Source organism: Macrobrachium nipponense, chromosome 4, assembly GCF_015104395.2.
Source record: "Macrobrachium nipponense isolate FS-2020 chromosome 4, ASM1510439v2, whole genome shotgun sequence".
Lineage (NCBI taxonomy): Eukaryota > Metazoa > Arthropoda > Malacostraca > Decapoda > Palaemonidae > Macrobrachium > Macrobrachium nipponense.
Genome location: NC_061100.1, coordinates 121,065,950 through 121,078,317, shown reverse-complemented (window position 1 = coordinate 121,078,317; position 12,368 = coordinate 121,065,950). Strand labels below are relative to the sequence as shown.

The following is a 12,368-nucleotide window of genomic DNA, read 5'->3' as shown; positions in this document are numbered from 1 at the left end:
GTGGGAGGTGCAAATCTGTATAGGATGGACAATGCTGACGTTCACTCTGCAGTAGCCCTTATCAAATTTTGACAAGTGGGGACTGAGTCAATATCATATCATATGTAAGTTTTCGTATCATACCATAATCAACTTATTCAGTCATCAGGCGGCCATTGAGGAGAATGTCTACCATTTTAAAATTTCAAGAGGATATAACTCTTCCGCTGAAAACCATTACTAAAAATACTTCAGTCAAATTTGTTTTAGAAAGATGGAAATATTATCTTAAAGAATATCAATGTCAATTTAAATTCAAATCCCCATTCTAAGGATTCTAAATAAAAGACTGTATTATTTGATACAAAAAATATGTATTAATTTTCTTCTTTTTTTAAAATACATTTGAGCTGTGTATTGTCATTGGCAGATAATTTATGACAAGGCTTTTCAGTCATTATCTCGGGATCACAATATTCAAAATACTTCTGGTGAAAAGTATGCTCTGTGCATTGCTAACGACCTTAATTGAATACCATGCATTGCTCCTTGACATTGTATCAGCAATTTTCCTTCGAAACTTCTTTTCTCTGTATAGTGATTAACCTCGTAATCTTGTGTATCATTTTCAAGTAAACAGCAACCTTAGTTTTATCTCTCACGAGAAGCCGTGGATTTGCAGGTGGCATATGCAGATGGATCCTCCAACCGAGTAAGATCTATAAATGGTAACATAGCGGCCTTGTCCGTTAACTGGAAAATGAAATTAAATTCGTTATTAATGTCTTCAGTAGCGCATCATTCTTATGTCGATCTTCACAGGCCTGTTGTAATTACTTCCATTATCAGTAGCAGTGAAAACGATAGTTGTTTTTAAAATGTTGCCCGTGAAAAATTGAATTCAGTCTTAGGGTAAGACCAAGTGTTCGGACACACGCACAAACTCGGAAAATCCTTGCGAATATCCGAAAGTTCCTGACCTTTGAGTGTTAGGATGCACGAAAATGAAATACAATCTGTTTTCTTCATCAATAACTTACCGTTGAATGTTTCAGCAGTGTAAGGCGTTACGTAACTGGTGTTTCTCTGCAACGCAAAAGTATCGGTCTGGTAACTCCCGGTGTCGCCAATCTGGAAATACGTTCAAGGGCGATAAGCAAAGAATTCCTTCAGTTCCAAAATGAATTTGGCTACGTCACACGAGAACAGCGCAGCTGATTTTTTTTTTTTTTTTTTTTTGTTTTTTTTTTTTTTAATTGCAAATTTCACAGCCCTTATTGTCACAGCTATAAAGTACGTAGTACATAGGCTCTTATCTCCAGTCTTTTAAGATTCATTCTTGAATGCTTTACGTACGTAGATGACAATGCTTTTTAGTGAAGAGGCTTTTGTCCCGAATGATGGAGTGATGACAACTTTCCTGATGTTGTACGAGCTTCCGAGGTCAGTTCTGATAAAAGCGTTTTTGTTCGTATCAGTGCAAGGGCAGCTGTACTGGTCGCTACGGCCGCACATAACGCCATCCACCTGCGAAAGTTACACGCGTTAAATGCTGTACATAGTATACACACACATACACACGCACACACATATTTCAATATAGTCTACAGGATAAAAGAGAGAATAAAAGTAGCACGATAATTTCGCCATCCACCAGGCCTCTTCAAGAGCTTTATTTTAACTAAACAGAATGAATATATACAAAAATTCATAAACACTTTCCCACTGGGAAAATAAAATTAACATAACAATTGTCAAAGTAAAAATGAGGTTGTTTGGATCATAAACAAATGGTCAAATCAGCAATTCAACCAAGTTAAAAGATTTGGTGATTGGTCATTTAAACCTTTCTCTGAATTTGTACCAGCGAGAAACAATATGAAAGAATAAAGAGTCCAATTTATATATGCCCTGACTGATACTGAAGTTCTTTTGTTTGTTAAAACATATGCAAGCTGTTTCTAACAGATTTCTTGTAATTATATCTTTTTCCTTGAATAATGTCTCTGTTTTGTTCCAAAGGGTAGGACAGCCACAATTTCGTACATGTAAATTAACAGCACTGTTTGGAGAATTTGTTCTTGCACAATATCGATGCTGGGAAATTCTCATATCGATATCTTTTCCTGTTTGCCACATGTAGAATTTGCCACATTCACAAGGTATTTTGGAAACCAAGCCTTCTTCTTGTTTGGGACTGTTGCCAATAACTGTTTTTCCTACTGTGTTGGAGTAGGAAAATACCACTTTATAAAGTTTAATAACCCCAAAGGATAAACAATCTCACTGAATGAAAGGTGGAAAGGGATAACCAGAGTATTACTCATATCATATCCCTTTTTGGTGTTTGTTCTATGATAAGTTTGTTCAGCTAAGAATAATCATTCCTCTGTTTCCCTGAAAGTTGTTTTTCATGCCAATTCTGGTGATAATATTAATCTCCTCGTCTAAATATTCAGGGCTAACTATTCTAAGTGCTCTTGAAAAATCTGTAGCTTTTCTGTGAATTTTGAATTTTAGGCCATTATCTATTCTAATTACATTAGTGTCTAAAAATGTATAGAGTTGTTTGTTTCTTTCTCCATGGTGAATTTTATTGATGGTACTAAGGAATTAAGATCAGATAGAAATTTATCAGTATCGTGGTTTACCTTCCAAAGAGTGAAAGTGTCATCAACGTATCTAACCCAATAAACATCATCTGGCATTATGCTGTTGGCAATTCGAGTTTCATAGAATTCCAAGTATGTATATCTTAGACAGTGCAGGAGACAAACAGTTGCCCATTTGCATTCCAAATTTCTGCTTATAATACCTATTAATGAAAACAAAAAAGTGTCTATCACACAAAGTCTCATTAATTTCAAAATGTCTGAAACAGGTAAACAGGTATGGAAAAAATATATTTATTTAGTTCCATATATATATAATATATATATATATATATATATATATATATATATATATATATATATATATATATATATATATATATATAGGTACATATGGATCTCCTGAAGAAAAGCGACCCCACCACACGCTGGGGTCGCTTTTCTTAAGGTAGAAAATATTGGGGTCGCTTTCTTAAGCTGAGGAATTAACAGGGGTTACAGTAAGGCCGTGGCGGTACGGCGCTTCGCGCCTTTATCCACATATTTAAAAGTTCTTGGCAAGCCCTCGGTATGTTCTGGCAAGAGGTAATGTTGCGCTGCGCATGCTAGCCACAGGGGTTACAGTAGGTTTGATTATTTTTGGGTCACCTGAAGATGGGGAGGACACTAACAAGCAGGGGTTTCGTTTATCTTCAGGTGGAAAATATTGGGGTCGATTTTCTTCAGGAGGAAAATATTGGGGTCGATTTTCTTCAGGAGAGGTATTAGGGGTAGCTAATCTTCAGGTGATCCGGTATTTAGATATAATATATATATATATTATATTATTTAGATATAATATAATAGATTATACCCTAGATATATTACGTATATAATTAATAAAATATATTTATTTACTATATACCTAATTATTTATTCGTACCTTATATATTACTTATATACATATATATTATATATATATTATATACTTATATTATAGTCCCATTTGTCACGTTTAAAATAGACACCCGATACTTTTACGGCTGATATTCGTAAATTCACAATATTAACCTAAAATCAAAATATTAGTAATAGTCTAGTCGATTTATTTTATATTTTATGTTTTGTTCGGCTGTTTCTGAGTTTACAGACACAATATTACCAGCAGGAAACACAAATAAATAAGGTTAATACTTGTAATGAAGTAAGCAATATACTCTTCGTCACCTATACAAGCAACTCGTGGCGCACACCACAAACACGTTGAACACGAATCAACGGCTTTATTGGTAATCGTTCCAGTAGCGGGGTATAGCCGTCAGTGCATTTCATGCGGTGCACTGTAGGCATTACTTACGGTTCTTTGCAGAGTGTCTTCGGACCCTAGCTGCAATCCCTTTTTATTCCTTTTATTCTACCTCTTTCCATATTCTCTTTATTCCATCTTACTTTCCCGCATCACCTAGCAATTGATTCGTAGTGCAACTGCGAGGCCTTCCTCCTGTTACACCTTTCAATTTTCTACTGTCAATTTCCATTTCAGCGCTAAATGACCTCATAGGTCTCATGCTTGGCCTTTAGCCTTAGGAGTAAATAAGGGAACATCACACCGTTGTATTAGGATCCAATAGAAATAATAGTATGAAATAATAGTGCGGGCATTTCTGTTCATTTTGCCCCTAATAAAGATTCTTTGCAACACGTATTAGCAAGGATAGTAGCAATCAGTAGTAATGACAGTAGCATTAGTAGTAGAAAAATGCATTCTTTACTTACAAGTGAGCTAAAGGGTACTGGGAAGCCTACAAGACTACCAGCACTAGTGATAGTCTTGTACAAAGACAAATCTGATGCTACGCCCCTCTGATAAGCCTCTATAAAGTTGGGGGTCGGGGGTTCGGGGCTTCCCGGAGGTGCCGCGCCCAGGTAAATCACGCAGTTGGCACCTGAAAATCAGTGGTACCATGGTCAGTCTAGCCAGCTTCAAAGAAAATGTAAGTTCAATGGCATTCCCGTAAAACTTTGCCCAACTTAGGGCCTAAGCACACTGGCGACTTTGTAGAGCCACAAGTGGCTGCGTTTTGTGGCGGGGATATTTTCTCCCATAGGTTCCCATTGTTTTCAAGCTAGTGTGCTCTGGCCCGCCACTTTGTGCGGCCACTTGTGGTGCCACAGAGTGGCTAGTGTGGCCGGGGCCTAAGTTATACTCGGTTTTCTTCCATCTGTCCACCTGCCTGCAAAGACAATAAACGAAAGATGGGAAACTGACTATTTATACCATTAAAAAAAACGTCATCCAACCCGTCAGGATGCGCGCCATCTATTGATTATGCCCTCAACTAAAACTCGGCTGTGGCGTAGCGCGGCTTTTTTAAATGTTAAAATTTATTCTTATGCTCCAATAAACTTCTCTTTATAAATTATTGAATACTAAATCGATTAATATTGCTTGTTAACATGATTATAGGGCTCTATCATAGCTTATGACTTATATATTAGGCATTTCTGAATCATTAAATAAAATCCTTCAGTTAATGTAACATTAATTGCTAAGTATCTTTATCTAAAATTGAGAGGGCAGTTAGAATGAAACAAACTTATTCTCATATTATCTTATTATTTCACCAATATAGTATACAGTAATTATTTTCCTTTTTTGGGCTTGTGCTTATGATTGTATACTGTACATACCTAAGCAACTGTACACAAATGTTCTTGCAAAGAACATAAACAAAGTAAAAGAAATGGCACATGCTTCATTTGCATGCAATAGTCATACAAGTCATGCAAACAAAACATGCATATATCAGAATTTAAATAGCAAACAAAGCATGGGATGATCAAAACCAATAATATGAAATCAAAATGAAAAAGCAGACTTAACTTGCATGCTGATTAGGCAAAAGTTAAGCAATATTTGTTAATAAAACTAAAAAAAGTACAACAACAAAGTAGTAAAAGTAAGGTACCCTTTTATAACAAATGCAATGCTGTATTTTACAGAATACTGTATAAGCAAAAATCTAGGTTTAACTTAATTTCCATAAAAAGCAAATAAAAATTGAAATCACAAATCAAATAGGAAACAAACCTATTTATAACAATTTATTAAAATCTCATAGCCCAATTGTGGGAGTTCTCAAAAATGCATATTCAATTGGCACCCTTTTAAGAAGGTAATGTAAACAACACTTCTGCCTGGTATTTTCTAGTAAAATGCCATTTCTGCAAGAAGCATGCACATTCCTAAATAAAATTTGAAACAATTATTCTAATTGACTTGAACCATGTTTCTTTTGCATCATGTACAGTACAAGCAAATATCATATAGGTTTTCACAACTTGTTTTGCCAATTTATTACTACTGTATTACTGCGTACATTTGCTGCCAAATGGTAAATTACTTTGGAATACTATGTGGGGTGTTGGTACCAATTACAAGATTTCATTAAAAAATTGAACAATTATGAGCATATAATGCAGAAACTTAGATGAAACGGTAAGAATGGATCTTGTGGGAGCAGATATGCTGGTTTGCATGTAATTTTCTTTTATTTTGAATGCTTTTATCCATACATATAGGAAAATTCAATCATAGATTAAAAGGTTAGTGAACTTGAAATTAAAGTAAGTCACTCTAACTTAACTAACCTACTTATGCTCTCCCATATGAATGCTCCACAAGATACATCCTTCCTGATGGAACAACTTTGGTTCGCTAAATAGTTGCTTATTAATGAAAATTAAGGTAAACATTTATAACTACAACCCAATGGTAAGCTGCTGAGAATATAACATACTACAGTATATATACAGTATATCAAAGTTGCTGTGAGAAGCCTATCTGGAAAAGGCATGGAGACCCAATATTCACGAATTGTATGACAGTGATAGGAATTGGTATGTTTATTTCATATTTCTAGAGATTTTCAAGATATGCAAATATAACTTTAAGGTATTTATTTGAAATACAATTGACAAGAATGACAAGAAAATATAGTTTTTCTAGTTGATTTTGATATGTTTTGCAAGATAGCTTCATTTCCATTGCAAATTACTGTTGACATGGTTAGGTAACTGTTGGCATGGTTATGGTACCGCTGATATGGTTAGGTTTACTGTTGACATGATTAGGCTACTGATGTACATTACCAGGAAGGTTAGGTTGGTTGTTGGGGTTTCAAATGGCAAATATTCTTTTTTTCTAGTCGAAAATCACATGTAAATATATTTTCTTTCCGCTTAGAGGCGTCCACCGTATTATATTTTCCAATATTTCGGAATAACACTGCACCGACATTCAATTTTGCTTTGGTCTATTTTATTTCTTCATTTTCTCTAAAAGTCATCATGTACTTTGTAACAGATGTAATGATTTTATTACCTTTCTTTATTCTGAGGAAAAGCATGAAAAATCAGATGGGGAAAATCATTTTCGTCCTATTGCAAACCACACACGGGTGATGATGGCTACGCCCACTCATGATTGAAATTGAATGCCCGCTTTGTGAAAAAGTAAACAAACAGACGATGTAGGCAGGTGAAATGCTATCCGCCATACTTTCATTTCATGCCAGGAACTAAATTGTATGCGGCCGATGCGGCTGTGGCTTGAGCTTCCCATCTTTCGTGTATTGTCTTTGACCTGCCTGTGGTCCTCGCGCATGGTAACACTGCGTCCTGGGCTTTAAATAGTTACGCTGTGTGTAAGTTTTAGGTAAATAAGAGGATATCTGGGTGCACATTTGCAAATGAAAAGCGTTTTAATAAATTATTGTATGCGAATTACACCGTTAATATTCGAAATAGGAAATTGTTATTATTGTTGAATGTAAGCCTTTTCGGGGTGGCAAATGGAACAGCCAGACGCAGTGGCGGGAAAATTGCTTCTCTCGCTGTTCACTACGGCGAGATGCGTCTGGTTGTTTCATTCGCCGCCCCGAAAAGGCAGCTTACATTCAACACTAATAACAATATCCTATTTTTAATATTAACGGTGTAATTCGCATACAGTAAATTATGAAACACTTTTCAGTTGCAAATGTACACCCAGATATCCTTTTATTTACCTAAAACTTACACAGTGTAACTATTTAAAGCCCGGGATGCGGTGTTACCATGTGCGAGGACCACAGGCTGGTGAACAGATGGAAAAAAACCGAGTATAACCGAGTATAGTATGGAATTTGGTCAGTGTAACGATCTTAATTGAATATTGTTTAAGTGGACACTTTGAGTAACGGTTGCCTGATGACTGGTCGAAAGACAATTGGTATAATGACAATTCGCCGAAATGACAATTCGTCGATAGGAATGGTGTATATATATATATTATATATATATATATATATATATATATATATATATATGCATACACAAACACACTCTCTCACTCTTCTTCTCTTTCTCTATCTTAATAGCCTTTATAGCTACTTGTTCATAGTCTACCATAATGGATGAAACATTCAAGCTTCGACTTTGTTTTATAAATGTGAAAATACTGTCATAAGTCTCTTGGTCCTTTTAGCCCGACCAGCAGTATAGCAGTGGTAAGATTTTATTTTCAGCAATTAAAGCATGGATAGTGCACAGCTGTCAAATGTGCCATCACAAAACCTAATACATTTTTGGGATAAAAGGTCCAAATTTCTCGCAGTTCCATAAATAGTCACTTTTTCGTCTTCACACAACTTAAAATTTGCACCTCTTGTCGTAACGTTTAGGACTACATCTTCTTGTACGGACCTTTTCCTGTTCACTGTTCTCAAAAGAGAAGATATTTTTTGGGTAGTGTTCCTGCAACACTCAAAGGCATAGTACATGTTGCATTGCCCACTTTGTAGCCAGTCACTTTCTCTGTTTCACAAGCCATTTGCTTAATTTCATTTACAACTTTCGAGTCAGCATTCGAGTATCATTTGGCGGATGGTAATGCCGTGAAGGATTTCCTTGAATCACATCATTAATAGTTTGTAATCTTGCTTCACAGTCACTCCGTTTTTCACATCTCCAGTATGTTTTATCACCATGTTTCTTATCAATTGTGTAAGCAAAACCATAGACCTCGCTCGGTCTTGACGAATTCCATTTTGCTCATGGGCTATGGTGAAATGTTTAATATGAGAGACTGTAATAATAGAGGAAAATACTTTAGAACAGAACTTCTTGAACAACCTTACTATCAATGACTAGATACCTAATAACAGAAACTGTTTCAAACTACCATCTGCTTACTACTCCTGAACAACCATACTATCAATGAACAGGTACTTAAAAATAAAAATTGTTACAAATCAGCATACTATTTATGTATATACCATTCATTTCGACAAATTGCCATTTCGACGAATTGTCATTTTGACGAATTGAATTCGACGAGTTGTCATTCTATCAATTGTCTTTCGACGAATTGTCTGCATACCTGAGTAACGTTGTTTTATATTCATCCAAAACTTGATTCAAGCAATCATTAAAATTTCTCCATTTCATTCAGTCGTTCTCGAGATACTGAACGGATAATGAACGAAGGCAGATTTTGGGGAGTACTAAACGATAGTCTTCTTCAACAGCTCTGCCAAGTGATTGATTATATTTCATTTCCATTATAAAGTCTCAAAACATGATGTAAATCTAGCTGAATAAATATAAATCATTATGAATGTGATATATGATTATTCCCGTCATTATCATGATTGAAATAGTTCTAAATTTGTTTGGAGGTTTACCAGAGATACTCTAGGTGGTAACAGTACTTTAACAATTAAAATGTACTAAAAGGTGGGTTCCTGCTTTAGTGCAAACAAAAATTCTCGTATTCAATATCATCAATTATTACAGGGTTTGATTTTAGGCAGACGTAAAGGAGAAGGTCCTCTCGCGGTTAGGAATGATTAGCATATAGACTTAAAGTGGCCTCTTTAAGAATGATGGCTATATTTAGTATTAAAAAGCAAAACCTTGATTTAAAAGCAAAAATCTTCTCTGATCTTAAAGGACCACTATATTGTAGCTGGCATATTTTTACCGTGAAACCGGAAGTTCACAAAGTTTGGTGTTAACTCGTGAAATTACTCCCAAAAAGGTGACTTGGGTGAAAGCAATTAGAAAAAAAATCAGCAATTAATCAAAAGATCTTTTCCCTGCAAATTAAGTCTGAAATGGTTGCGTAGTTATATAAACTTACCTTTAATCAGAAAGAAATCGCAAACAGGGTCGTTTTTGCACGTCAGTGAACAGGCAAGAGCTGTACTCTTGAAGCCAGGCAAGGCTTTCACTTCCTTGCTCGCCAGCTGGCTGGTGCACTTCGAGTTCGCGCTGTCGTAGTAGTACTGGGGATACACGGTGATGAGAGGGAATATCCATAGATGTCAAGAATAGAACATAGAATTTAGGCCAAAGGCCATTTGCTGGGACCTATGAGTTCATTCAACACTGAAACTGAAATTGACAGTAAAAAGGTTTGAAAGGTGTAACAGGAGGAAAACCTCGCAGTTACACTATAAGCCGATTGTTAGGAGAGGGTTGGAAGTAAGAAGAATGATAATATGAATGGAGGTACAGTAAAAGGATTTATAGATGTAGAAGGTAATTGCATTTATAGCCAAAATACATAAGTAAACTGCTATCAGGTGTTCGTATAGAAAAGTGTGTACATATATATTTGGAATTATGATATTCAGATAAGCTTTTATATGAATGTGTCTTCTTGGATTGCCAAACTATATATATCTTAAAAGCACCAGTAACAGTCTATAATATTAAATAGTCGGGTTGATAACCTTAGCTCTTGCTGGTTAGAGACAGATGCAAAACGCTGGATTCCTCGAAGATGCTGAAATGAAAAAAATAAACAGGAAAGCTTACCGGCGCACAATTGGGGTCAGTGACGCATTTCGAAGATCAAGTTTCATGTATGTAGCGTGCATGCCTCTTATGTGCCAATTGGTGAGTGTGTGTGTTCGTAATGAACAGAAAGTGACATATAATCTAGAAGGAAAGTTGCAAAGGGGGACTCACTGAATTTGATTGATAGAGTGTGGAACACGCCACAGAAGAGGTGCTAGAAGAGATGTTGCAGGTCCGTCGGACAAGGTACCGTAGAATGTGAAACTTTGAAAAAGTTAACGTTTGAAGTGACAATTAATTGAGTTCTAGAGAAGGGAAGTGAGGTGCGTCACACATTCTTTATTGACGAACTTTAATGCTTTATGGTGTCATAATTATGGTTTCTTTATTTCAGATGGGTTTTCTCTGGACTAATTTTCACTATTAATAAACTATGAATCTTTGGACACTTATGGGAAAAGGGGGTACTTACTTAAATATGATTTTGAGAGGACTATGATAGTTTAACGTTTCTTTTGGGGTCAGGCTTAATTAAGTTTATTCCATTTTTATGTTAGCTAATTTTGGGAAATAGAAAGTATATTTTTGTAACAACAAAGAGTTTACATCAGCCTAATTTGAAACTGATTTTCAGCCAACTTCAGAGATGGCATTCAACAGAAAAAAGGTAGGCTACGTTACCAGTTAGATGTTTTGTTTTCATTTGTTTAAACGAGTGTCATTTAACCTCGTTAGAGATTGTTCCCCGTTAGATATATAGCTATATATGCCGTTATACCATACTAATATAATATAGTTATATTTATAATATAATATATATTATATAGATAATATATATATATACCGTATATATAGAAATTATATATATGTAATTTATAATTACAAATAACAAAACTACATATTTACATGAATGTTCTCACTTTTACACTTGTGACTTTTGTATTCATTAATAATAACCATAATTACCGTTTATAAAATTCATTATGCTTGGGAAATAACTTTCATTCTTAGGGAATTATTGCTGATGATTTCTTCTACAACGACTGGGATTCGAAGCACTCATCAATTGCAATTCCCCATTGGTGGAAGTTATTTCAAATATATAGTGACCTGTATTGTTGCTGAGATATTTTTAGAACCCTTGATAGAATCTGTTTCCAAAATGGGGTATTACAGGGAAATGTTTTATCGTCCTTGCTGCTTTCCCTCCTTGTGGTGAATTTTGAAATGAAAAATGTGGCTGGAGATGGAAAACAACGGCCAGGAAAGGCAGCACACTTAGAATAGGAAGGTGGTGTTTTTTAAATCGGCGAAATTTCACAAACTTTCGAAACGTGCCTAAGAATGCATGAAATGTTAAACAATCCACAATTATATAATAAAATATATTTCTATGTAAAAAACAAAGACTTTCGAACACCTGAACGGTGTTCCTCCTCAGTGTAGACGTTAAAATGTAAACAGAGAGGGTAGTTTCATCCTGAAAAGCAGCTAAAAAGGTGGGCGGGGCGAGAAAATAACAGCCCACCATCGAAGTGCATGAGATATCTAGAGAGCTGAGGTACAAATAAATCTCCGAAGAACAAGCGCAACGAGGGAAGAGTAGGCACAAAGGGATGAAATAAAACCAGGTGGAGAAAGGATGAACGAGGTTCAGTCTTTCAGTATTTAGGAACGGGCTGCAAGTTCTCTTAAACAGAAATTCAGAGAAAATTATTACAAAGGCAAATCAAACACTATACTCTGTTTTTTTTTTCATCTGTCCATCCGCCTGTGGTGTTATTGTATGGTAACACTGCGTCCCGGGCTTTAGATAGTTACATTCCGCTTACATTCAACGATTATAATAATATCCTATTTCGAATATTAGCGGTGTAATTCGCATACAGTAAATTATTAAAACACTTTTCAGTTACAAATGTACACCCAGATATCCTTTTATTTACCTAAAAC

At 35.4% G+C, this 12,368-nt stretch overlaps 1 protein-coding gene across 2 annotated transcripts in view; it reads right to left on the bottom strand.

Annotated features, from left to right (window-relative positions):
- Positions 1–374: 374 nt before the first annotated feature.
- LOC135211714 (uncharacterized) overlaps positions 375–12,368 on the bottom strand; it is a 13,927-nt gene continuing 1,933 nt past the window's right edge. Inside the window, exons 2-6 of one of the 2 annotated variants that reach the window (XM_064244959.1) lie at positions 9,754–9,898; positions 4,347–4,516; positions 1,336–1,506; positions 1,020–1,110; positions 375–732 (exon numbers count right to left, since the gene is read on the bottom strand). In XM_064244959.1, the coding sequence (XP_064101029.1) occupies positions 638–732; positions 1,020–1,110; positions 1,336–1,506; positions 4,347–4,516; positions 9,754–9,898 (672 nt within the window). In that variant the 3' untranslated portion in view covers positions 375–637. Of the gene's footprint in view, positions 733–770; positions 1,111–1,335; positions 1,507–4,346; positions 4,517–9,753; positions 9,899–12,368 lie in introns of those variants that run through there. The other variant, XM_064244958.1, reaches the window with a different exon arrangement.